The 26,741-nt window shown below is 40.1% G+C and overlaps 1 protein-coding gene across 7 annotated transcripts in view; it reads right to left on the reverse strand.

Annotated features, from left to right (window-relative positions):
* Window positions 1–26,741, reverse strand: part of plppr2a (phospholipid phosphatase related 2a) — a 72,390-nt gene that overhangs the window by 24,581 nt on the left and 21,068 nt on the right. For all 7 annotated transcript variants that reach the window (XM_044331454.1, XM_044331449.1, XM_044331448.1 and 4 more), the window contains exon 3: window positions 8,858–9,046. In XM_044331454.1, coding sequence (XP_044187389.1) covers window positions 8,858–9,046 — 189 coding nt within the window. The remainder of the gene's footprint in view (window positions 1–8,857; window positions 9,047–26,741) is intronic.

Below are 26,741 nucleotides of genomic sequence, written 5' to 3' on the forward strand. Positions count from 1 at the left end.
AAAGATGGATGACCTGGATGTACCTTCAATGACAGTATTACGGTTGAATATCAAAATCTATTCCCTTCTCTTTGGAAAAATATCTGTGGGCACGTGGGATATACAACGTGTGTTTTCTGTCGTTCTGAGTGTGCCTGCTTGTTGGCGTACAGCACTAAAGACTGAATATTATATGTATGGATCAGAGACATCCTCTCCAAACTTCATTAATTAAGTTATAATCCTTAAGACTTTCACTGAATCAAACCTTGTTTTTCATACTATTTATGATCAGCATTTTTTAAACAATGTCCATTCAATGTATTTACATTCTGTAATGACCTCTCTATAGAGAGGTTTTCACTTTTTTCACTGCATGAGGGATTCATAGGAAAAGATGCAGCATGTGAGCCAGTGTTACTGTTTGCAATTTAATCTCATCGATATCAGCCTCTATGTTTACTGTTCATTTTCCTAATATCGTATCAGAGCTGCATTACATTACTGCTTATGCAATCCTAATATTTCCTACTGCTGCTGACGAAACGCTTTCTTTAATTGTGAAGCAGTCATAGGAAACGCAATGTATTTGTCACCATGGCTTTCAGAATGAAAAGTGTGTCTACAAGACAACAGCCATTTTTTGACAGCAGATCAGTTTTACACATTGCGGGAAGTAATGGAACCAGACGGAGCAGCCACATTGACACAGTGAGCTGTTAGATGAGGAGCTGCAGGTGACAGGCTCGTGTCGTGCAGCATGAAGTCAGATCTCTTGTCAGCATGGTGTGATGGAAAAAGGCCAATTATTGACCGTCTTTTTCATCAAAACTTTTTTTCTCTCTCTCTCTCTTTTTTTCCTCACCCATCTGTTTGTGTGTGTGGGCATGGGGGGTGGGGGGTGGGGTTAAGGTGAATAATGCAGTATGCATAATAATACCTAATGTTACAACTACAGTAAATGTCCAAGAACAATGTGATAATGTCTCAAAATGCCATAACACCTCATAAAACAGCATTGTATTGTTCCACTTCACAGTTAATGTACTTGTAAGAGAAATTGCTCTTCAAAATCATTAGCACATAATCTAACAAATATGAAAGAGTATATCAGAATTTTTTTTTTATGATTAATTAAACTAAGACCGGCCAATGACCTTTGTTGCATCTTGTTTCCTGTCATCTCTCTTAGCAAGATTCTCAGGAAGCGATCATTTTCAACTCGTGGAAAAACCTTCAGCCCTAGATATGACAGTGACAAGTGAACACTGTGCTACTTTTACACACATCTTCACACTCATTCACTTATCTGTTATCACCTTGATTCATTACAGAACTCACAGCCTCTCCCTCTTAGCTGCCTTTCATCTTTGCTTGATGATTTTCTGCAAAGGACATTTCAGTTTTCAGACAAGTAGATGGACAACAAATACGTGAGTAGCAGCAGCAATGCTCAAACCAAATCAGCTTCGCAGCAAAAAGTGCAAATGCGGTAATTTTCAGAAAGACAAAGAGTTGAACCTGGCAGAATCAGGTAATTTTCTCTATCCCTCTTCATGCATGAGTGAAACGCTCACTGCCATACACAGAAAACCACAGATTTGGTCCAGTGGCCACATGCAAAGATGTAAGAATAGAAGGTTGCAGGCTGGGATGCACCCCTGTTGTGAATGCAGATTGGGAACTGCCATTCCTCAGACGTCTCTGAGGTGCTGAGTGAAGCACCGCAGTCCACCAGCCGTGCAGGACCCCTGAGGTGTCTTTCCTCTCTGACTGAAAAATGGATCAAAGCTAAGAAGCAGAAGTGACAACCACTGCTCAGTCTAATCTAATTTCCCAGGAATGGGTGACTTCTGTCGAAACCACTAGATAGGCAACAGGAAGGCATAAACACGCTCTCACTCTAGCTCCATTCACTGCATAACCTATCAGGTTGATGTAACAAATGCCTCGGGCCCACTAGGAAACTGGTACATGGAGCTTGCTCAGGCAGCTCAACTGCACACCTCGCTACAGAGAGAGAGTGAAAGAGAGGAACTAGTTCAGGCGACATGAAAAAGAAAAGGTGACAGATGAAACGAGGAGGTTGTTTGATGACACAAACATCAAAATGGTATGGTGATGCAATCCTGTGCTGGCTTGGGAAGGGTGATTATCGTCGTGAGCAGTTAGATCAGTGCTGTGATTGCGTTCCAGGCAGAGCGGGAACTGTGAAGACTGTGGTAAATTATCTGCCTCTGTGGATATCAGCAGTGCAGATAGGTAGAGCAGATAGAGCATCAGCGAAGCCACTTTAATGTGCGGTGTTGAAAACAACACGTACCTCTTCCTTTCCATGAATAGAATCCTTTTTAATTCCTCTTGGGGCTTTCTCTCTGAGCCGTGATTTCGTCTATTCTCTTTTTGCCTGGTTCGTACATTTTTTTCTCTTTCTCTGTATCTCCTCCAATAACTCAACTTGTACACTACATGAACATCACTTCCCCTCTTATCTCTATTTATCTGCCCTTGTCGTTGCAGACTGAAGAACAGAAGTCAAGGGGCAGAAGCAAGAAAGCCTTCACCCGGTGACGGGCATATGCTCTTATGGCAGCCAGTGTCACAGCAACCGATGCCCCCCTTTCCCATCATGGAGCCCACCCTGCCATCTGTCTCATTAACCTGGGTTAGCAGCATAATGGCCTAGATTTTGTGTCTGCTTGGAAGCAAAATGGAAATGTGACATGCAATAAGGTAAAGAAGAAGATGGACAGCAAAGAAGATCATAAGGCAAAGGCCTAAGAGAGAAGAGACTGGGTAAAGGCACTGATCCATGTCTGTGCAACTGTGCATGAATGTGAGAGTTTTCTTTCAGGTCATGGTTCCTCTGGGTGAGGCATAGTGCAGTTTAATGTCAGTCCACTGACATTATGACTGAGAATGTGAGGATGCTGACACAACACCTTTTTGACAGGCAGTCAAATATGAGCAGTGCATCTGAAATATACTGCAGCATTATTGACTACTGGTCATGGTTAATTTCTGGGTTTCCGGTAATTACTTAAGATTTATTAGTATATTATTCTAATAACTGTTTTTCCTTATATACTAAACAAAAAAATGTCAAATGTCATAGATGTGGTAAACAGTGTTTGGCCCGGTTGCACGAGAAAGTGACAGTGACATACAGTAGTTGTTGAACTAGCTGGTGAGCTAAATGCTAATATGCTATTCTACTAGGAACACGCTAGTGCAAGTCAGTCACAATAGCTCTCCTGACTTCTTTCTATTTTCTCTGTCCTGCAGTGTTTACTACCCCTGACATTTTGTTCTCAGGATTGTTCATCAAATAATTCAATTAAGAGTTATTGAAGCAGGGGGAAAAAAAACACCAGAAAAATACTAACTGTCAGTTAGCCACGGCGTCACTAGCTCGGTGCTAATAGTTCACACAGTTTATTCAAAAGGCATATTTGCACCATCGACTCCTGTCTCATAACTGTCAGCAAACTATTCCTATCTTGTGGAGTATAATCTGACAGAGAAGATAAATGAAAGTGGATGGTGAAACGTAGCTATTTTTGACTGTTATGCACCACAACACCAAGGCAAATTCCTTGTCTGTGCAGACCTACTTGGCAATAAACCTGATTCTGATTCAGATAAGTTAGCTACATAGCTTCCTCCATTTTGGACTCTCCAGCTCTTTGTTCCCCTTTAAAGGTCAGCTCTGACAAGATGGCTTGCCAAATTTTGCATGTCAAATTTGTAAGAACAAGACATTGATAACGTAAGACTACTTTTGGGTTGCCAGGTTGTGAAAAATGGAGGAAAAAATCCTGCTGGTGAGTATTATACTCAAATTCTTTAAATTTAAAAAGCATTTAGTTACAACAGTTACAACTTTTAAACCCCTTATTAAGAATGTGCTTTTAGAAAGTGCTGTTTTTATTAACTAATTCATTAAATAACACTAAAATGATTTTACATAGGAAGCAGTGATGACAGGTAGAAGTATAACATACATACTGTACATATAGACATATTTACCATCTGCTGCCTGGCGAAATGGAGCTTGCGTAATCTTTTTTACAGTTGGGTCTTAACTGCACATGAATCTGACCTGTCCTTTAATGTAGTGTGGACTTCATGTGGAATTAAACTGAATGAGTCAGAACATTTTAACCCTATTTATTAAGCTAAGTATTCATTTCTCACTGCAAGTGCCTTTTATCTCAGTGTGACGTCTGTTACATAAAAGACTACCTTTCCTCTTTATCTAAGGTTAAAGAGCAGGAGGTGGGACATAAGAATATAATTTTGAAGTCTTCCTGTGCATTTGGAGTCTGTTTGATTATTACCCTATCTACAGATTCTAGTGCAGACAAGCTGAGAAGCTCTATCAGTTCATGACGTGCTAAGTGGGAGGTGAGACAAACATAGGTGTGAGGAGAGGTCAGAAACGGCAAGGTATTAAGGGTTTGAAAGGGTAGAGGAGGTGTTGATGAGAGTGAAGACAATATTAGAGAACTGAGAATGGGTGGAAAGGCTAAACATGATGAAAAAATGTACTGAGCGGTGTTTTCAACAAAAGAAAGAAGGCAAGACTAAACATCAATAAGGCTAAAATTTCATAGGAAAGAGAGGAATGGTGCTGAATGGAGCATGAAGGCAAAAAGGTCAAATGTAGATGAGATGTAGGGGCCACAAGGAATGTTCAGAGCTGTGGCGGTAAAAGAATATTAAAGCATCAACCTCAGGTTTGAGACACGAGTTATCCATTGATTCCTTTGATGTTGCGTCTTCAGACTTTATGAGGGGACTACTGCAGCAACAGTGATGAAATACATTTTAGAAATAACCTGATCTGTCAGAGACCAATCCATATCTTTATGCCTGCTCAAGATTCAGCGTTATACTCAATACATTTAACATGCTACTCACCTCACTGAAAACATACAACACACTCATGAAGTCATTCAGTATACACAGAGACTGAGGGAAAGACAAGAAGCAAAACTGATTAAAGGAAGGGTTTACAGAGGAACACACACTCATGTACACGCACACACATTGTCAGATTGAATCTGTGCTGGATAAATTAATTCATCCTAGACTTAACTGGCTTACAAGCTCCATTAGGCAAACTTTCAAGATGCCCTGAAATTGAACCAAACTGTGTCTGTGTCTGTGTGGAGAATTTTCAGTGTTATCACAGATACAGCTGCTGCATCGGGTTAAAATTCAACAGTATTCTACTGGCATAAATAAACTTATAAAAAGGCAGATGGATTTTCAAAGTTTACTTGTTTTATTCTCTAAAAACAAATATGACAATGTATGGTGCAAACAGAAAAATGTGACTTGCTATACAATACATGGTTGCAAGAATTAATGTAGGTTCAGCACAAATTCATAGTGAAAATTTTATCTTCAATTTCTGCAAAGGGTCAAATCAGAGGAATGCATTCAACTTTTATCACTTACATTAAATAATCACATAATCAACACTTATGCCAAATTGACTTTCTGCTGAAGTTAAGCTTCTCATCCCCAGCAAGGGCCTGGTGGGATTGTCATAGTTACAATGGTGCTCTAAAGTCAGTGCTTTTGTTGAGGAACAGTAGTTTGGGCACATTTCTCTTGTAACATTAAAAGTGAAAATTTGTTGTTGAAGTATTTAAGTTAAACTGCCATAAAGTGTTCAAATAAAAACACAAGTCTGATTTTATTTTTTTTCTTATACTTAAAATACTACAACTAACAAGTAGCTCAACACTGTATTACAAGAAATATGCTGTTTCTTTATTTCTATAATTTTAGCATGATGTCATACTAAAATTATGTTGTAAAAAATGTAAATGTGCATATATAAGATCCTTTTTTTTTTTTTTTTTTTTACAAGATTCTTGTTTTAAAATGAGTCAGTTTGAAAAGGACACGTTGTTTTGAAAATCACTCATATGTGTGTTAACTAAGGGGGATGGGGTGTAGAGAACGTTCACTGGATGGGAAGCCGTTGGGTTGGTCGTGTCCATGTCACTGCAATTCCAATCATGAGGAAGTAACTTACTAAACAAATAATCTGTCACTAATTACTCATTACTCTCCCAAAATTACTGAACTCATGAGAATTTGAGGATAGAGTATGTTATACAGATTGTAAAACCCTCTGAAGCAAATTTGTGATTTTAGGCTATAGAAATAAAAATGGACTATTTGCAATACAACAGCAACACAAACTACAGCTGGTAAAATGACCATAAAGTTGAATCAACACCTCTGTAACGGTTTTAACAAAAAACTAACATTAAAACCTTCATGAAAGTAGGATTTATTGCAGGGATGATGTATTTGACTGCATTAGCTTCAGGTTGTACATAATAAACTGGCGAGAAATGTCTCTGTTAAGGATGAAAAGATATGTTATTCATCGCTGCAGAAATGAATACATAAATGTGACTAACAGACTGAGGTGGGAAGATGTCTGGTCCCTTATGATTTGTTTCAGTAACCACGCAGTGGACTGGCTCCTTGTGCCGAAACTTCAAAAAGTGATTGATGATTTTAATTAGATGTTTGGATCCTACTGGGAGCTGACAGAGAGCTAGAGTGCCCTCTGTTGGGCTTTGAGGACTCTGGCACTGACCCAAATACACTGGTGGCTCATTACCTTCAGTGACTCAGCCAGGCAGGGTCTCCCTATTTATACTGTCAATTCTTCTAATCAAGTCCAAATTATAACCTACATTTACAAGCAGTACAATAGAAATAATCATCTCTGCCTTTCTTGTATTCAGTGCTACAGTATAAAGGCAGAGTTCACATGTTTAAAACAAAAGATTTTCTAATTTTTTAAAATAAAAATGATAGAGATCCAAACTTCTTACACTCTACCATATAAATGGTCTTTTATTTTTTGTTAAAGATGGTCTGGCTTTTGTGAAGAGGAGCCACTTGATAACCAAACACTAGGCACTGATTTTCTGCTGCAGTGGGCAAAAAGAAATCAAGCAGGACCCAGCAGCGAATGGCACAGCACATTTGCACCAGACTGCTGCTATCACAGGGAGTTACTGCTGTGATTTACCTTGCTGCTTATTACACACACCAAGGCCTCTTTTAACACAGGTTAGGGCAGACTAGCTGGTGCAAGTCATGCGCTCTGATCCGGATCAACTTCCAAAGTAATTTATCTTCAGCTAGGGCAGCTCTAGAGGTCTGCTTGATTTGGATTAGTGAGTGTGGAGTTCAACTGCTGTATTTATCAGAAATTAAAAAAATAAAAGTAATAAAGTGATGGTGCGAGTTTTTTTTAATTTAACTGTAAGAAACCTGTTTTAGTTATTATGCAGTACTGCACTTTATGGCACAGATAAGAAAATGGTAGCAGCTTTATTCATTTTGGAAAAAAAGCTACTAAATAAACTGTTATTGCAGTTAATGAATGAGTGAAAGTAAAACCTTCATCCAGAGACAGGACTGCTGTCCTCTGCATATGGCCAAATGAGCCTTAATGACTTTTTATATAATAAACTTCTCAAGGGAAGAATGAAATAAAAAAAAAAAGTCTCTCCTTTTTCTAACCCCCCTACCCTCTCTAATCATTTTTATACAGTCCCTAAATATCAACGTTAACAACAAAACTTTATTACTTCTACAAATATTTTACATAATGTGCATTTATTTGATTAATAATGCTCATTTTATTGGTCTGCTTTGGGTATAAGCATAATTAAGTTCTAATATTACTTCATTAAAGAAATGTCCTGGGTGTATTGTGGCTGTGAGACAAATCAAGAACTACTGAACACAGTGGCTCCACATTATGTTAACCTCCAACATTTCTGCTGCACACAAACAGGATATGTGTCTGCTTTCTAATACAATTGTAAAATATTCTTGTCGTCGCTGTTAAATGCAGGCTGTGGTTTTGCCTGTGGAAGTAATCTGTGCAGATTATTTGTTCTTTTTATATTGTGGCTGTAGGCTGGTTCCTGTCTGTGGTGTTCTGTTTTTTTTGTGGTCTGCTGGGGATGTAAGCGGTTCAGGTTTGTGTCTGTGCTCAGTCAGTGCCAGGTGTTATGCATTTCACGCTCACTGCCTCCCTTCTCACTTGGGGCTCAACAGCTACTCTCTCACACACATATACACACACAGAGTACGTGCCCCCCTCCAAATTGCCTTCCTTTGTGCTCATTGTCTCTTTTTCTCACCTATCATCTCGACTTTTTCTTCTCAGACGGCATCTGCTGCCTGCCATTATAACTCTGTCTTGACTCCAACTTTTGCTCAGCTGCTTTCTCTATTGTTCGTGTCGCTGACCGTTCCTCTTTATGTCTCTTTTTCTCACTTTCTTTTCTCTTTCTTTCTATAATGACCTATCTGCCCATTTCCATTACATCTCTGGGTTGATTCTTGTCTCTGTTTCTGTTCTCCACACACACACACACACACACACACACACACACACACACACACACACACACACACACACACACACACACACACACACACACACACACACACACACACACACACACACACACACACCTGCTTGTGAAGGATGGAGGGGGGTTACTTCCATGCCGCTTGCCAATCTGCTCACTATACTGTATCAGTGGTGCAGCAGACGCACCAGAGATGATTCACAACACTGCAAAAACTCACAAATCATACAAAGTAGAAAGTGAATAACACTTTCTAGTACAGTTTGACAGACAGGAACAAAGTAGAAGCACATATGATGAAGAATTCAAACACACCACCTCAGAATCAACGTTACTTAGTCTCACTCTCCTTTTTCAACATAGACACACACCCGCTTGCACGCTTTATTAAAACCTCGCTCCATCTCTAGACCTTTACTTACACACTTATAAATACACCCGACTCTTACCGTGAGGGTGGGAATGGCTGTGACGAGCGAGTAGATGAGCACAGGGGGGATCTTGCTGGTGTCGTCTGGACCCAGGTAGGGCTTGGAGAAGGTCTTGTCGTAGCAGAAGAAGCCCTGGATGTGCACAGGGAAGGTGTCCGTGTACTCAAAGTAGTAAGCCAGCAGAACCGTCCCAGCCATGATCACCAGCTGGAAGTAGAACATTATCCCTCCGTTAGGAAGCGAGAAGATGAGAAGTGAAGAAGAGGAGGGAGAGGCGGAGGTGGAGGCGGAAGAGGAGGAGGAGGAGGAGGAGGAGGAGGAGAGGAAGAGGGCAGAGTCAAGTCCCTGTTCCCCTCAGCCACGGGGAGATGCATAGGAGATGCATGTACGGACCGAGAGAGACAGAGTAAGGTTCAGTGTTTGGAGCCAAGATAGAGAGTGAGAGAGAAGGAGCCAGAAAAAGATCACACGACAAGAAATCTACAGGAGGAAGCTTCGCTCTTCATGAGATGAAAACGGGAACAAAAACAGAATAAAAGAGGGTTCCGCGGCACCACAAGCAGCAAAAACAAAGAATTGCAGAGGGAGTGAGCAAGAGAGAAAGAGAGCGTGCGAGAGAGAGAGAGAGAGAGGAAGGGAGGGAGGGAGGGAGAGAGGGAGGGATGTGGGAGGTGGGAGGGAAAGAAAGGGGGAGCAGCCTTTATGCTGCTGGCACTCATGAATCTACTACAGTTGAGCTGTGGGTGTATTTGTGGATGCTGTGTGTGTGTGTGTGTGTGCACGTGTGTGTGTGTGTGTGTGTGTGTGTGTGATGGTCACCATCAGCTGACGTTTCTACTAAAAAGTTTGATTCCTATAACACTTCTACTAACTTCCACACACTCTACACATGTCTGAAGGCATAAATTAGATAGAACGATACACATTTTTGGACGAGGTGATAGGTGCATCCAGGTGAGTAGATCATCATTTGAGAAAGTTGCATTAAATGTGGAGCCTAGAGTGCCACCACAGTTCAATATTATTACATAATATTTAATAAATTGATCAATTTAGAAAAAAGATGTTATAAGGTGATTAAATGAATGTGCATTCAATTTTTTATTTTATTTTAAAAATTTTTACTTCATTTAATTTGTTTACTAAAGAAATTAGTTACAAAATTTTTATTGTTAAGTTTTTATTGCCCACAACGTAACTGTTTTGGTTCAGTGTCAGCTCTCTCATGGAGTCATAGAGCTGTTTTCAGTAAAAAAGCTCTGATAAACTGCACACTTCCAGCACCAAAAGACTGAAAGAAGAAGTTAGTGACTTGCTAGCTGGTTTTCAGCTGCAGCAGGCAGCTGTTTTTAGCTTAAAAGCTCTAAAAACCCACTACACACTACCTGCTCAGCACTACACAGCAAACAGAGACAGTTAGCGACTAGCTAGTGAGCATAGTGGAGCATTTAGCTGCTAAAGAGCCAGATATTTCCCTCAGGAGTTGGTCTAGGTGAAAATCAGAGCTAAAACAGATCAGTTGGCCAGAAAAATCTCTCCAATATTAATGTTAATGCTGATCAGTATGTGTAACTAGACAACTGTTTGCTAACAAGTTCACCTTATCAACTATCAAAGGTGAAAATACAGTATGTCAGTGTTGATTTCACAGCTTGTTCCCACCGCCCCAAAGGGACAAAAATCTGTTATCGCAAAACACACTTGACAACACTTGACAACTCCATTGAAACTAAAGATCCAGTGCAAACATCTTTGCCTCAAGTGGCTAGGTGAAAAGAAAGTCAACTATGTGCAAATAGTACATATGTACTACCTGTTAAATAGTTAGAGCAGTATTTATAGATTTTTTGGTCACTTGGTGGCAGTATAACAAGCTTTAAACACATTAAGAACATGTTAGCAAACAGTTGCCTATTTACACATAGAGCAGACTCAGAGCAACATTAGGATTTATTTGGAGTTGTGCTTCTGTCCCCCTGACGAGTCCAATATTCAATATCCTTTTTTTCTTTCTTTTGGTCCCCAACAACTCCTGAATGAAATATCTTAAGCGGCTAAATGCTCTACTGTGTTTACCTGCTGATTTGTCTGTCTGCTGTTTGGTGCTGGACCAGTAACATCCAGCCGGTTAATGAGAGCCTTTTTGCTAAAAGTAGCTGCCTGCTGCAACTGGAAAATACGTCCTGTGAGAGTGGTAAGAGAGAATCAAACCAGTAAAGTTGTGAGCCATAAAACCAAAACAATGAGCTGAAAGAGGGTAAAACGCTGACCTCTGAGTTTGCCACTACGAACAACTCCTTACACATTACACCCGCTCATTTGATCCATTTTTAAAATTAAAAAGTGTGATTAGTGCAGCTTTAATGTTAAGGTCAAAAATACTCATCTGTTGCACAGTTGCACAGATGAGTATTTTTCACCATCAGATTCGCTCTCTCATTCAATCACCTCTGCAGATGTTGTTTTGAAAGGCATATGATACAACACCATTCAGCATCAGCAAACCTGACTTGAACAAAATCAAATGTAGCTGAACTTGAGGTTAGAGAGGTGAGGCTGAGCGTGGCAGTTTGAAGCCCTGTGGGATATTCTGCTCAAAGTCACATCATTCTGACCAGACATACGGCTCCACCCACATCTATGTCACCAATATGTTTTAAAACATACTGAATGTATATGCAAGTGAGAACAAACGCCCACATACAGAAAAACACATGTATAGATGTCACGTGTGCACACACTGGGACTGGTGTATTTATACACAATGGGAGAGTTTTTTTAATTTGCTGTTTCTTTATTTGTATCAAGTCTTTCTTCGTCTGTACCGCCCTTGAGGGAGATGTGTTTTGCTATCTGTGGTTGTCATGGTGAAGAAATGACTGAAGACTCAGCTTTATAATATTCTGTATTTTTAGCGCTTTAGTAAAGACCAGTCTTTATGTAAGGGTAGTGTTAATATCACGCTTTCTGACTATAAGTTGAACAGAAATCATGCTAGCAATCATTGCTTGTTTGAGGTGGAGGGGGGGTTGCACACACACCTGATGGGAGCTCTTTGGTGGGTTTGCTTGGGGGGAGCGTGGGTGTTTGATATGTGTGACTCATGAAGCCTTCCCTTGTTTTCCTGTTTGATAGCATAGTGCTCCTCCCCTGCATTTACCCAGTGTATTGTGACTGGCTCTGACTCACACTTGCGATTGCTAAACTGAAGGAACACCAGCGATTCACAACGCCACCTTAAAATCAGAAGCATTCTTATAATTCCGTTGCTAACATGCCTTCATAATTTCCACTGAAAACCATGAAAAGGACAAAAATTCAGGGACGTGTCTCTGGTGGGGATGTGATTCAGCCTCGAGCTCTTGCACACTCTCAGGTCAGAGTTCCCTTTGGTTGAAGTTTGACCTGCAAATCCGCACGTCCAGCCGATAGAAGCGTTGCCTTTTTTTTGGTGACTCACCCTCTGTCATTCTGGCTTTTTCTTATCACCCCATTTTAAACTACAAAAAGCAGCATTAACTCTAACTTAACTGCACCATAAGACTGTATTGAGCCACATTCACCTGACCTAATATAAGTACTTGTGGTTAAATACAAATTCACATTTCCTCAAACTCACAACTAACCAGTGGTGATGGCACAGATTAGCCAGCTGTTGGCATGTTATTTTGGTGCCAGTTTGACTCTACGCTGTTTTGTGAAGCCTGTGATGTGGGTGACAGCTGCTTATTCACACTTATATTAACTTAACTTCCTTATATTCCCCTGCCCTCCATTTGACATTCCTTTGCACTCTTCTTTCAACTTGCTGCTGTATTCTTCTCTTTGCTTTTTCATCAAAAAGGAGCTGCCATTAATAGCAAAGGGGACAGTCGGGAGTGTAAAGAACCCATCCTACTTTGACCTATTTTAGCGTGGAGATGGAAGGTCAGATCAATAGCAGAAAGAGCTGCGGCTTGTCAGGATGAAAGGTCACATTAAGACAGTTCAAGTTGGGAGCTGTCACAGGGAGACACGAGGCTGACTGTTACAAGCGTGAAGAGTGTATAAAGACTGAGGAGTGTCTTTTTCTATTCTCAACCTTCTAAGGATGTTGTCATCTCCCTCTGAGCCTGCCTTCACATCACCGCTTTGAAAATATACTTTATACCTGTCAGATTATCAAGCCATTACCAGACTTCGCCTCATTATATACTGACATAAAACTGACTTATTTTAGGTATCAGGATATTTTGAACAAGCTTTAGTTCCTTCCACATGCTGTGGATGAGAGGAACAAGTCATACAGGAAATGAGTTCTTCACTGATTTCTGTGAGGCAGTATGAAAAGTGCTCATCAGAGATAAGAAGGGGGCTTATCCGATCTTCACAATTAATCTATTATGAGTGAAAAAACAATGTACAGTAATTAAGTGCATGTACTTAGAATTGAGGTAACTTTACTTTGGTACACTCCAGTTATACTTGACTAGTTACAATTACTTAGTAAATAAGGTTCTGCATTTAAATGTTCAGAAAATATGATGTTCACTTGCTATACTGTATGTTCACTGTGCTTTGGCAAGATAAAAATGCCTAAAAAGAAAAAATTGCTACAGACATCGGTTAGTCTAGCCTTTTTACTTGTAATGTTTAAAGTTAAAACATACTGTTTGAAAATGCAAATAATCAACTGGTCAGGATGCTAACTTTTTGCCTGGGGTATGTGACTTTAGCCTCCTCAGTCTTTTAGCATGGTATCATTTCAAAATGAGTCAGCTGGAAAGATTATTGAGTCAGTCGGAGCAGTAAATTTCAATGGTAAATCTGTCAGTTATCTTTGTAAACTGCATATATTATGCATATTTTGGCAATGTTTTAAAGTAGAATTTTGAATGCAAAATGCAATATTCTATCACTGTAAATTTACATAAGGATTTGAATACTTTCTCCACCACTGCTGACATTAAAGGGGACATATTATGCACACTTCCAGGTCTATATTTTTAATCTTGGGCTCTACTGGAATACCTTTGCATGATTTACAGATAAAAAAAAATCCTTATTTATCTTATACTGTCCCTGTATGCAGCCACTCAGTTCAGCCTCTGTCTGAAACAGGCCGTTTTAGCTCCCGTCTCTTTAAGGGACCCCTACCGAAGCTGTGTCACAGCCGACTTCCGGCCACTCAGTAGATTACATCAACACACTATAGCTGTAGGATTTCACTACTTTTTCCTCGTTCTTTAATGAAACGTAAATTTCTCAAATATATCCTTACATGCTTGAGCCAAAATCTGATCCGAAATATGAGAGTGGACAACAAACAACACATAGAAAAACCTTAGCAACAACCTTAGCAACCAAGGCTACAAAACGGACGCCATTCATGGGCATGCGCAACAAGCCGATGTCAACTCATTGGCAAGGTAGAAAAAAACGTTGCAAACAGTGCATTCAGAGAAGGTTGAAGCCCTGGCTTTTGACTTGCAGGGAGCATTTCTACAAACATTAACGTACAATTTTGAACTTTGACCATATTTAACATAGATACCCAACATCATAATAGTGTATAAATAACAGAAAACCACAAAAGCATAATATGTCCCCTTTAAGTGACACGTTAGCTGATTGAATTATCTATGTGTAACATTGCAATTAGTCGAGTATGATAGTTACCGTATCCCAGCAGTCTCCATTGCCTAAAACCAAGTCAAGAAAATTTACCTCAGGTTGCATGTTATCTTTCTCTGAAAGGGCACAGTTTTCAGCAGGTACTCACCCTCAGAGCACCATCACATTCCCAGTGGCACTACAGGATGAGATTTTGCCCTTTTCTCAGATGACTATCCTGTTTACTTGATATCTGTGTGTATGACATTAGAAATGTCATTGTGTATTTCTCTTTCAACTGCTCCATTCTCTGCCTCGCCTTTAAAAACATCGCTGAGAGACCCTTCTGCTATCCCTCTGTAGTCATTTTACCTCTCAAAAATGTCCTTGTTGGTCTCAGCTCTTTTCTGTCCATTTTCATTTCTCACTCATCCCTCTACCCCTTCCTCCTGTCCTCCAGCATACACGGGTTTTTAACTTTGCTGAATATTTCATATCAGTACCTCTGAATTTCAAGACCAACTGCTGAGCTGACAGACTGAGCCCAGGCATAGTGATTCTAACCCCGAGAGGCAGCGCGGGTTTACAATAGCAGTGACATCAAGACGACTGAAAACATGGCACAGAAAGATGGAGAGCATTTTGGGAACACTTTGGGAACGAGTCCAGCGAACAGCAACAGCCGACGGCATGTGAAGGACCTACCACAGTGAGCTCAGTGCAGCTCTTAGAGTAAGATCACTCTCCCTCCCTCCCTTAACCTGGATAAAAAAACACGCCATCTTTGCACAAGTCCAAATCATAATCTTTTTCTTGACAAACAGGGATAGACAGCTTTACAAGGTTAGCCATACTTGATGAACTATATTCATGCTTTATTAATATGAAGAGAAGTTTCTGTGATGACTGAATCTAAATATAGAGCTATTACCTGGGTGAGTGTTACTTGGACAGCAGAGAGGCTGACATATTCTTATGTTTTTCAGTTTTACATTCAGCTACATAGTTACATATAGAAAACAAATGTAACAGACATTAGAAAAGAACATTGGACATGCTCAGAGGTTGAGAAGTTGGACACTGACTACTGTATTTGCTGGATTTCCACATTTACTATTATGTAAGTATTTCAAAAATGCATATTTGAAACCAGAGCACATATAAAAGTCTGAAGCCCAAATTTCCACTGTGACAGACAGCAATGGTCAACATAGAGGTGTGCTGATATACCAGTAAACCAGTTTCACTACATAAACATGAAATAGATGAAACACTCTAATGGTAAAAACACCTCCAACATCTTCTATCACTGTCATTACTGTAACTATCACTGTTGTCAGAGGCCACCGTGAACATAGCACAGTGCTCCTGTTTTATTCTGATGAGCCACAAGGGAGCACCTTTCTACAGGTCAAACAGAGGCAGAGCAACTGACTACTGGATACAGTTTTCCAAGATGGTGCCTCATTCATTCCTATGAAAGTTGCTGAAAAAGAGGTTTTTGGGTCCGTAAAGTGCGAGTCCTTCTTCAACCAAGCCGGTTGAGAGGATGCCTGAGACTTCCTCTGGCTGAATCAGCTGACTTCCTGTTGGCTCCCCATACACATGAATAGCATGAAATTAATAGTTGAGCTCTTCTAGATCTTACAATTTTTTTTTAACTTAAAGTATCTAATTCTGATCATACAGAGTCATTTCAGGGGGTTTGTGACACTAAAAAAAACTAATTCAACATTTAACAGCCGTTTCTTTTGTCATGACCGTGTATGGGAAAGAGTATTTTTGGGCCTCTGTGCGTCACATCATCCCGTAATACAAAGTGCGGCCACTATGACAAAATCCCATCATAACCCAGCACTGTTCCTGGGGGCTTGGTCTAGCTACTGTGGTTGTGACTTGCTATCAACATACTGAAGCACGGCTAGTTTACAGGTGCTGAGTCATAACGTTAAATCAGAGAGATAGCATTCATTTTACATGACTGGCAAAGAGGACACTGCCTCAAGATAGCGCACATTACATTGTTCCGCACAGCTCAGCCTCAGCTCTGCCTGTGGCATTTGTTGGTAGTAGAGCGGAGGAAGTGTGCAGAGGGGTAGGCATTGCCGGCACCTGGGTCCAATTAAAGCTGGATAATAACTGTGCTGTGGTTCATTGTTTGAATCCAACAACTCTGAATCCTACACTTCCCATGATGCAACTCAGAAGTGTAACTCATTAGCCCTAGAGCTGCAACAATTAGTTGATTAATTGATTAGTTGATTGACAGAAAATTAATCAGCAAATTTTTTGAGAATCTAATTCAGTTTATTGCAATCTGCAACCTCACTGAGATGCCACTAAATTCTACACACTGGTCCTTTAACACTGATCACATCAAGGGTTATTTTTCTCAGTTTATGTGTAAATCTGGAGAAGTGCCCCTTTAATGCACATACAAATAAGAACTGATTATATTGATTATGAAGCATCAATATAATAAACAAAGAAAGACGTTGAAACAGCTGATCTTACACCAGTGATATTGTTAAAGCTGGTGTCTCTCAAAATGAAAGACTACAATACCCAGAGACCCATCTGCTTCCTCTTATAAAAATGATTCTGTTTTGCTTTACTAAAGAGGATAAACAGAAGGTGAAGACATTTCCACTTTATCGTTTAGATGTTTTCTTCATTCTATGCTGGAGGTACACTGCCCTCTTCCTGTTTGGCTCTGTAAATCAATCAAATAAATTTACCACAAAATATAAAGCAGTGGCACCAAATGCAATACTGTAGCTGCCAGTCCCCTCAACAATAATCTCCTTTGATCACAGTTCTTTTAAGTTAAAATAGTAAAGATTTATTTGTACTAAGAAATTGCATTTTGTATACAGGATACAGTACGGAACCAGCCACACAGCTCTAACAAGGGTAACTATGTCTGTCTGTCTGTGTTGTTCTCTTTCTCAAACGCTTTCTCCAGAGGTCCAGTCGTGTCCCTGGATGCTGTTAAAGCCGTGTTGCCTGAAAGAGCAGTTTTGTGTTTTACGGACGGAGGATTTAGAGCAGAAGGACGGTGAGGCACAGGGGTCCACCGTCAGACACATGCTGTCCATTAAGAGGCCTGCCATCAACACACGCTACACTGCACCTGGCCAGCATGACAGGAGTCCTGGAGGAGGAGGAGGAAGCCCAGAGGAGGGTAGGAGGCAGGAGGGGATGATTAAAAAAAAAAAAAAGAATAGAAGAAGGAAGGGGAAAAATAAGTGGGAAAGGGAGGATGAGGAAGAGGGTAGAAGGAGGAAAAAAAAAGATGAGAGAAGTGGGGGAGAAAATCAGACACAGAAGGATGGAAAGAAGAGAGATCTAGAGGAGGGAAGGGGGATGGAAACATGATGAAGAAGAGGCAATAAGACAGGTGGGGAAAGAAGACAGCAATATTAGAGATTGGAGGGTAATTGCGTAGTAGGTGAAAGCGGAGAGAACAGGTGCAAAGTCCTGAGTGGTGGCTGGTGTTCTATTTTCTTCTCCTTCTCTCTTTTCTTGACTTGTTACTTCCTAGACTCCCGCTACTCTCGCAGCTTCAAATCCATCGTGTTGTCAGCATCAAAGGCAATGACTGTGATTCACCTCGTAGAAATGTTAAATTTCCAAACGAAGTCATACTAATAATACTTCCCTTGCTCAGGTTACTGTAGATGGCTGTGTTTGTGACTGTGTGTGGTTAACTGGTGTGTGTGTGATGACCATGTCACTGTGACTGGTAAGGTTAAAGAGAGCTTTTCAAATGGAAGTTGTGTAATCCTCTCTGGTGGTTTCCTCTCTGTGCACAGCAGAGGTTTCGCCATAGCTTGATTTGATTCAATATTTATTCACCATTTGTCCCAGTTTTGAGGCACTTTGTGACTTATTTTAAAGGTCATTCATGGTTTTATTACATTTTTGTAGGTTTAACAATCATTGCTATCAGTAAAAATAACATTGTACTCATCAATGTATTTGCTGAGATCTGGGAACATGGCTGTTAAAAAGAAGTGTTGTTGGGCAGGAAACATGATCGGTCAGATGATCAGGAAAGGTTGTAAACAAACCTTAATGTTACCCAAAAAGTGGAGGAGAAAATGAAAGCGAATGGTAAAACTACCCCCAACTTTTGGTCTTACCTCTAAATAAAGAGCTCTAGATAATGTGGCTAAACTGTTGGCTTGTTTACAACCTGTCTGATCATTCTTGACCTGTTGGACTGTTATTGTATTCCCAGATCTCAACAATTACCCCTTTGATGGATATAATAGTAATATATTGGGTGAAAATACCAAGCGGTTTATGTGTCCGTGTTTGTGGCAGATCCACTGGTCCTCGCTCTTGTGTTCTGCCCCGTTCTGCAGCGAACACTATGAAACAGCGCTCAACAATAAAGTTCTTCAGTGTTAAAGCAGAGAGACATGCCATGAAAAAGTGTACAGCATAGAAAGATTATAAATTACTGAACACTGGTAATGGTGTTGGCATACCGCATCTGCTCTCTGCTGCGATTTATTCCAGAAACAAGTTTGATCAGAAGACTGTGACCTTGTATTGTTTTATAGAGCTGGAGTCTGTTTCCTTTACTGAGCCAAAAATCTCCTACCAACCAACACTGTGCCAGTGCAACCACCAACCACCAACCCCCAACCCCACCCACACACCATACTCCCACTTCTCTGCCTACCTTTTTTTTTTTTTTTTCAAGAAATTCATGGCATAATTCTACAAACAGTAAGATTTCTATCATCATCGAGTGGCTTATTTTGTGTGAACTGGAAACTGACAGGCAGTCGGTGCTAATTACAGCCACGCAGCAGGAGTTGGAATAGCTCAGTGAGCTGTACTGACCTCTAATCTGTCATTCTAAGTACAAGAGAGGCTCCCTGCTGACACCTGGACTGAACGGACTGGGAGACAGGAGGAAAAAACCTTCAAAAACACAAATTCTTGAGGCAGACACATCTCTGTGCAAATTAACCCCTAAATGTATCAAAAATTAGACAATGCTGCTCAAGTGTTACTGGGTTAACTGGGTTTCAACCAAAATAGCCTTTTAATCATTTTCTAAAAGTTTGCTTTTAACACAAGAAAGTGAAACAATAAAAACAGGGGCATCTAATTTTCCTCATCTTTCAGTTGGAAAACAATAAAATGACACATTGCAGTTACCAACTGGTAAGAAGAGGGACTGAACAGATAGACTGTCAGGACAAAAATGGATAGATGCTGGACTTGTTCTTGCCAGGTTTAAAGTCACGCCCTGTGGCCTCTGACTGGCTGTTTGTTTTGATTGTTTGCTAGCAGGATACCTCAATCTTTTGTCAAAGCTGCTCTAATCAATATTTTTCTATTAACAATGGATGAAATGACTACAAAAAAAGTGAAAATGGTTGTTTGAAATTACAAACTCACAAAGAATTATCACTGACTCTCAGCTCTACATGAGCATTTTAATGTCTTTCAGCTCATTGTTTTTAAAGCCCACAACTTCAATGTTTTGGTTCAGTCTCACAGCTCTCATCAGCCTGCTGTCAAGCAGAAGCAGGCAGACAAAGTTAGTTGGTGAACATAGTACAGCATTTAGCAGCTAAAGAGTCAAATATTTCCCTCAATAGTTGGTGTAAAACAGAGCTAAAAGAGAGTGAATGTTACACTTACATTCGCCAGGTGGACACAAAAACAATTTTTTCAATGACATTTAAACAGACTTTAATTACATTTCGTGGAAGGCTAGGTCTTAGTTTTCAGAGCAGACCCAGATTTTTTTTTCCTTTTTTTCCAGGATTTAGTAAATTGTGCTCACTTATTTGAACCTATCCTTCAGTTGAATCAATTAAATCTGACACTCATGATTGTGGATCACCTTGTGCATACGTGTCCAGATGCAGTTTAAAAAATTGTTTAAATTTAAAATCTATAATTTAAAATCTATCGATCTGTACAACTATCTGCTCATTAATGATGTCATCTATACGTTATCTGTTAAGTTGTGGCTCATCAAAAGTTTGATTCATGTTGATGCAATGTAATTTTTCTGTTTATTATCTTAGATATCTGTACCTGATGTCTGTTTTTTGTTGCTAGAAATACTAGTAGATTCTAAATAATTGATTAAAATAAAAAGATATTTGGCTCACCATCCATACTGGTTTGGTTTATGGGCCCATATAAATCTGAACTTTGATTACATTTGTACAATCATGTAGTGTACAAGGTATGAAAAATGCATACATGGCCATTCTTTAAAAAAATGTACCCACACATCAACAGGCACCACCACTCTCTCTATTGATATCTTGCTCAAATGATGACAAACAGCTACATTAAAACAATGATGTTTGGAGCTGGCTAGGGCAACCAATCCATATAAGAAGCCTGACAGAGGGGAGCATGATTAATAGGCTTTGTAAGCTGAATAAATGGTTTCCACATGACAATGACCCTGAGAGGTTTGTCAGTTGTTTACAAAAGAATGAGAATCAGAAAGAGTGTGAGAAGTATTTTATAGACTGTAAAAGTTTAGATGGAGTACTTAAGAGTGAAAAATGAGCGGAAACAGGAGCTGGAATAAGAAAGAGCCAGAACCAATGGTGCATTCAGAGAGCAGTTGGAGTCCCGGCAGCGGGGGGAAGAAAAGAAAGAAGAGGCAGAAGAGGTGTTCAGGGAGCGAGAGAGGGTGGGAGGACGGTAGGAAACGGGGTGAGATGTGGGGCGGGTGAATGAAAAGGAAAGAAGGACAGCTGGCAACGGAGAGGGATGCTTGGAGAGTATTGGCCTGCATCCTTTTAGCGGTGTTTCACAGAGTGAATGTGTGCTCATGGGCAGGTGAGGTGAGCACAGACATAGGAAGAGCAGGAGAGAAAGAGAGAGTGGGAGCTTTTGTTCTGAATTTATGTGAAAATGGCTGAAGGGAAAGGAGAGTCTGATGGGAACAACAGAAACGACAGGAGAGGAGCATTGCTTTAATCATCCTCCAATCCAGTCTTCTTTTAAAAACACCTCTCATGTTGCTCTCATTTGATCGTCTGCCAGTGACTATGTACACTGGCTAACAATGGTCATGTAACAGATTATAAAGTATAATAATACAACCGTGTACGCTGTTGGGGAGCCACCTCTCTGCATATCTACAGTGCGGTCAGATACACACCCCTGCAGTGCACACAGCACCACGGGGAAACCCTGTGCATGCACATTACAGAGATTACACTGCAGCAAAACAGCTATAATGGGCCCACTACCTGCCTCAAGCTCCAAAACCCCTTCGTCTGCCAAGTCATACAGTGTGCAGTCTGTGTATTACTCACTCATTATGTGGAAGTACTTCCAGAGAAGTAGCCAGAGTACAGTACAGCAGTTTAAAAAACAGGGTTTGATTTACTTTTTTTGTATATGATGGTTTTTTTTCCAGCTTAATAACCACCTTGCATAAATGTAGGTAACACAGAGGTGCCTTAAAGGATAAGTGTAGTGATATTCTACTTGTTTCTTGCTGTCAACAAATCTCAAAACCAACAATGACTAGACTCCACCGATATGTTTTTCCTGTACAGCCAAAACCTGCTCATTCCTTTCTGCTGTAGAGCTTAACTGTATTAAAAACACATCAATTAGCTACATGTTGCACTTGGAGACATGTTCCTTCATTATCCTGAACATGGGACCTGTGGTTTGTATGTGATCAGTTCCACATACACTGTCCTGCTACCTTTGCTACCCATTCACACTCCAAATTTGTATTAATCAATCAGCAGAAAATAAACAAATGCAGAGTTTATTTCTGGTTGAGTAACGTTAAAAACTAAAAACTACAGTGCCCAGATGTTTTATGAAATTGGACACTGTGTTTTAGACAGAACATGAGGTGAATTTTAGTGGCGGCTTAGTGGTAACTTTGCATACACTGTCAATGGGAAGACGATTACATGTGAGTTCGCCCAGGGCCAAATAAATAGTCAGTGAGATGCATTCACACTAGTTGAAAACGTTTTAACTTGAGCAAATTCTGGGGTTTTGAGATCTGCTTCATAAATGTTTAGAGACAAGAGGGAAAAGGAGAGAGACTGGAGGGAAATACTGGAAATAACATATTTGTGTGGAAGACAGCTGCTCTGTGAGGCCGTACTTAGATACAGCAATGCTTTGAGCTAAATGCTAACGGCAGCATATTACAATGCTCACAATGAAAATGCTCACATGCTGGTGTTTAGCAGGTACAATGTTTTACATATTCACCTTCTTGCTTTCCATTTGCTAATTAGCACTACACACAAAAGTGTGAGGCTGATGGGATGTCATTAGTTGTGCAGATATTTGGTCATGAACCAAAGCAGTGGACATAGTGAAATTTAGTGTGAAAAGTGAAGGGATCTCCAAAGTAATTACAGTTCATTCTGCTGGGGAGTCGAGTATTGAGTCTCCTTATATCTGACCCTATAGCTGTTAAATGCTGCACTATATTCACCAGCTAGCTGCTCAGGAAAAGAGGTTGATGAGAGCAGATGAGTTGCAGGCCAGCAAAGAGAGTCATCCCTACAACATTGTTGTGATATCGATATCGAGGTATGTGGTCAAAAATATTAAGATAAGAGACTAAAGTGCTCTGTAGAGCTAAGGGGACCCCTTTCACATTAAACAGCGTAATTTGATCCATTGTTAGTATAGAAATACTGATAACTGCAGCTTTAAAGATTCACAGTACAAACAAATACGCTTAGGGCTGAATGCCACAAACAGGGTAGGGAAGTCAGAGTGTTGACAGAGAGGCTGATGCATTGTTAGCTTTGGTCTTTTCATGGGATTTGTTGACAATAAGAAACATTTTGAATAACACCAGCCTTATCCTTCAAAAGGAAAATCCTGGTGTTTAAGATACATTACTGTATATCTCAGCTGAATCAAAATCAAGACTAGTTATGTTAATTTTATCATTCAATTCCAGTAAAACCACCAAATTCACAAAATGAAGTTGTAATATTATCAGCCAGCAGCATAATGAAGCTTAGTTGAAAAAAGAAAACATATTTGCAACAATTAAAAAATATGTGTGAAAATGAGACAAAAAAGGTAAAGACAAAAGATGTAACATCAAAATGTTTCCTTCCATAACACCCCCTACGACTATTTTATTTAAAGACATGCTGAAACACATGCTGTTGAAGTCTGAAGACGATACTTCTTTTATAAGTGTGCAGGTTTGATAGTCTCTTCATCACTCAGTCACAGCATACACTTAAAACTGCCACACAGCATCATACAGTAGGTCCTGCTTATGAAATTTAACACCTGGAAACCAAAGAAAAATCTGCTCATGTTATATCTAATATAATTTGCTTGATCACACCTCAGAGACGATGAATGCATGTGTTTAATGTGTTTATTTGACTGGGTATGCATTAACACTGATATCTTTTTGAGAATTTGTGTGTCTACCCCAATCTCTGTATGTTCCCGCAGTGGAAAAGGCCTGTGTGTGAGTGTTTGATTATGTAGGGAGGGGTCTTTGTTGGCTAGACTGGGACTGGGAGACTTCCTGTGACAGGTGTGAAGCTACCAGAGTGCTGCCCACCATTAAACACACCAGACTATTTATAGACAGAGCAGGCAGCCAAAGACACATTATGATGTGTTCCCTGTCTAATCTCTGCATGTAGCTCAGGTGTTTTCTTTTGTTTTTTTTCAGGGAAATTTCACTGAGAGGAAGCCTCTCTTTTGCAGGAATGCCCTGATCAAATTCATACAGTTAAACACATTCAAACCTGGAAGCTGCCCAGTACAACCACAGTCTGAGCTGCCGGCCACTGAACAGCTCCTCTGGAGCAGTTGGGGTTAAGGGCCTTGCTCAAGGGCAGTGGGGGTAATGAGGTAGGGGGCGAGTGCTACTTTTTCACTTTCCCCACCCAGATTTATCCTGCTGGCCCGGGGATTGTACCAACGACCTTCCGGTCACAAGCCACTGCCCTGTGTTAATGAGTCTGGTGAGACTGAAACACACATGAGAGAAATTATACTTTTTTTCCCCAAGAGTCAAAGTGAATTAAGTGAGAGGAGTGAGCCATAAAAAAACTTAGTGATGGTGATGTCAAAACTCTTGTTGATAGATCAGGCTCAAAACAATGTGAAACACACAAAAGCTCAAAAAAAGTTGTGAACAGTAGGACTCACTACTGAATCTTGTGAGGGAGTTTCAGCTGTGCTACAGCAGTGCCCTCTGGTGGAGACATTGCACCAACTTTTCTCCACGTCTGTGCTCTCTTATCTAATTATCTGACAAACGGAAACACCGAAGGAATATATTCAGAGTCAGACCCTTAACCCAGTATAAATATGTTTAATTCTATTAAGATTAACTTAATTATTATTCCAGAGGGTTTGCAGTGTGTGCACAAAACACTATAAAAATGGTACTGCAGCAAGAAAACACAAAGTCTAGATATAGATTTTGCCATTTGTCCACAGTCTCCTGCTATGAAGAGCAGTAAAAGTCAAAAAGAATCCAGTGTTCCTGTTCATAAGATTAAGGGACATTTTATTTTATGTTATGAAGATGCAGACCTCAGGGAACAGAGTGGAGGATTAAGATGTTGGCCACTCATATCTGGTTTAATTTAGATGATGGCAATGTAAATGGAACACATCCACACTAACCTAATGAAAGTGTTTGATAACTTATCTGTGACATAGGACAGGCAGCTTTGAGCTCATCAAATAATAGCATTAAAATCCAAATGTATCTAACCAGCCACCCCACCTCATTGTAAAGCTTTTAAAGTCTCTATTCAGGACCACATCCTAAATTTTATGTAAGGGACTGTATGAAAGTGATTAGGGGGGGGGGGGGGGGGGGGTAAAAAGCAAGTCCCTCCTCAACGTTATTAATATTTTCTTTGGACAACACCCTTAACTGAGAAAAAACTGCAATACAGCAGTGTGGATACCTCAATTGATTAATCTAATCCATTTAACAGGAACTGACCTTGTGTGCCCCCCCAAGCCCCATTTTGTTTTTGTCTTATAGACTTTTCATATTTTTCTGCTGGACAAATAAGGATTTTTATTTGGTATATGGACTGATCGTTTGGCCACTTGGGGGAAGCAGAAACAAGACTCACGCACAACATTGACATATCAACACCTCTGATATTTGATGATATGGCGAACTTGTTAGCAAACATTTGCTTATTTACACATCCAACAGTTACGGAGCAACGTTATCATTCAGTTGGAGTCGTGTTTCTGTCCATCTGACAAACGCAAGTCCAATATTCACTCTTGTTTAGCTATGTCTCTGATTTCTACTAACTTCTGGGGGAAATATCTGGCTCTTTAAATGCTAAATGCTCCACTATGCTCTCTGGCTAGTCGCTAACCGTGTACAGTGGGTATACAGAGCTTTTTCTCTGAAAACTGCTGCCTTTTGCAGACAAAATCGACGCTATGGGAATGTTGAGAGTGAACCAGAACAATAAAGTTGCAGTCAGACAGCTAAACAATGAGCTGAAACTCGCTATAAAGCTCCATAAAAACTGCAGAGTTGGGTGATAACTCACTCTGTTGTAGGTTCATCACTACGGATGATGCCTCTCACACACTGTCATTTGATTCATTTTATCATAAAAATATTGACTACAGCAGCTTTAAATAAATAAATAAATCACATAAGGGATGACTGAAATGAAATATAAATCCAGGATGTCAAAAAAAATAAATAAAAAGACCTCCCTTGCTCACCAAAAAAAAAAAAAAAAAATCACACTACCATCTCTACCTTTCCAGACACCCTCCCTAATCCCCTCCATTTTTTTTTTAATAATTTGTGTACAGTCCCTAAAATTATGATCTCATAAAAGCCACAAATTGCAAACCTATACTGACAAAAATCCCCCATGTCCTAAAAACATAGCTGGTATGAAAAGGCCAAGGGGTAAAGCTGCAGCGTTAATGGTGTGAAAAAAATTTAAATACAGGTCAAAAGGTCACATTGAACTGCTCACAGTCTATCACATGACAGTGGCAGCAGCCTATATGCAGAGCTATGAGGAAGGCTGTAAAAAGTATTTACAGTGGTGGAATGGGACTCTAAGTTTGCCCCTCCACTGGTCTGGATAAGTGCCTAATCAGAGGCTCTTCACAATAGAAAGCTGCATTCTCCATTACACCTCTTCACTGAAGCACATAGTAGGGCTTTAAACAGAAATTACTTTTAAAGTGCAAAGTCTGAATTCACTTGCATGTCCCCAGATGCCAGAGATGGCAGAGTACCGTGATATTTTTTAAAGGTACAAGTAGAAAAATTGGATCT

This window comes from Thunnus albacares, chromosome 17 (assembly GCF_914725855.1).
Source record: "Thunnus albacares chromosome 17, fThuAlb1.1, whole genome shotgun sequence".
In the NCBI taxonomy this organism is placed as follows: domain Eukaryota; kingdom Metazoa; phylum Chordata; class Actinopteri; order Scombriformes; family Scombridae; genus Thunnus; species Thunnus albacares.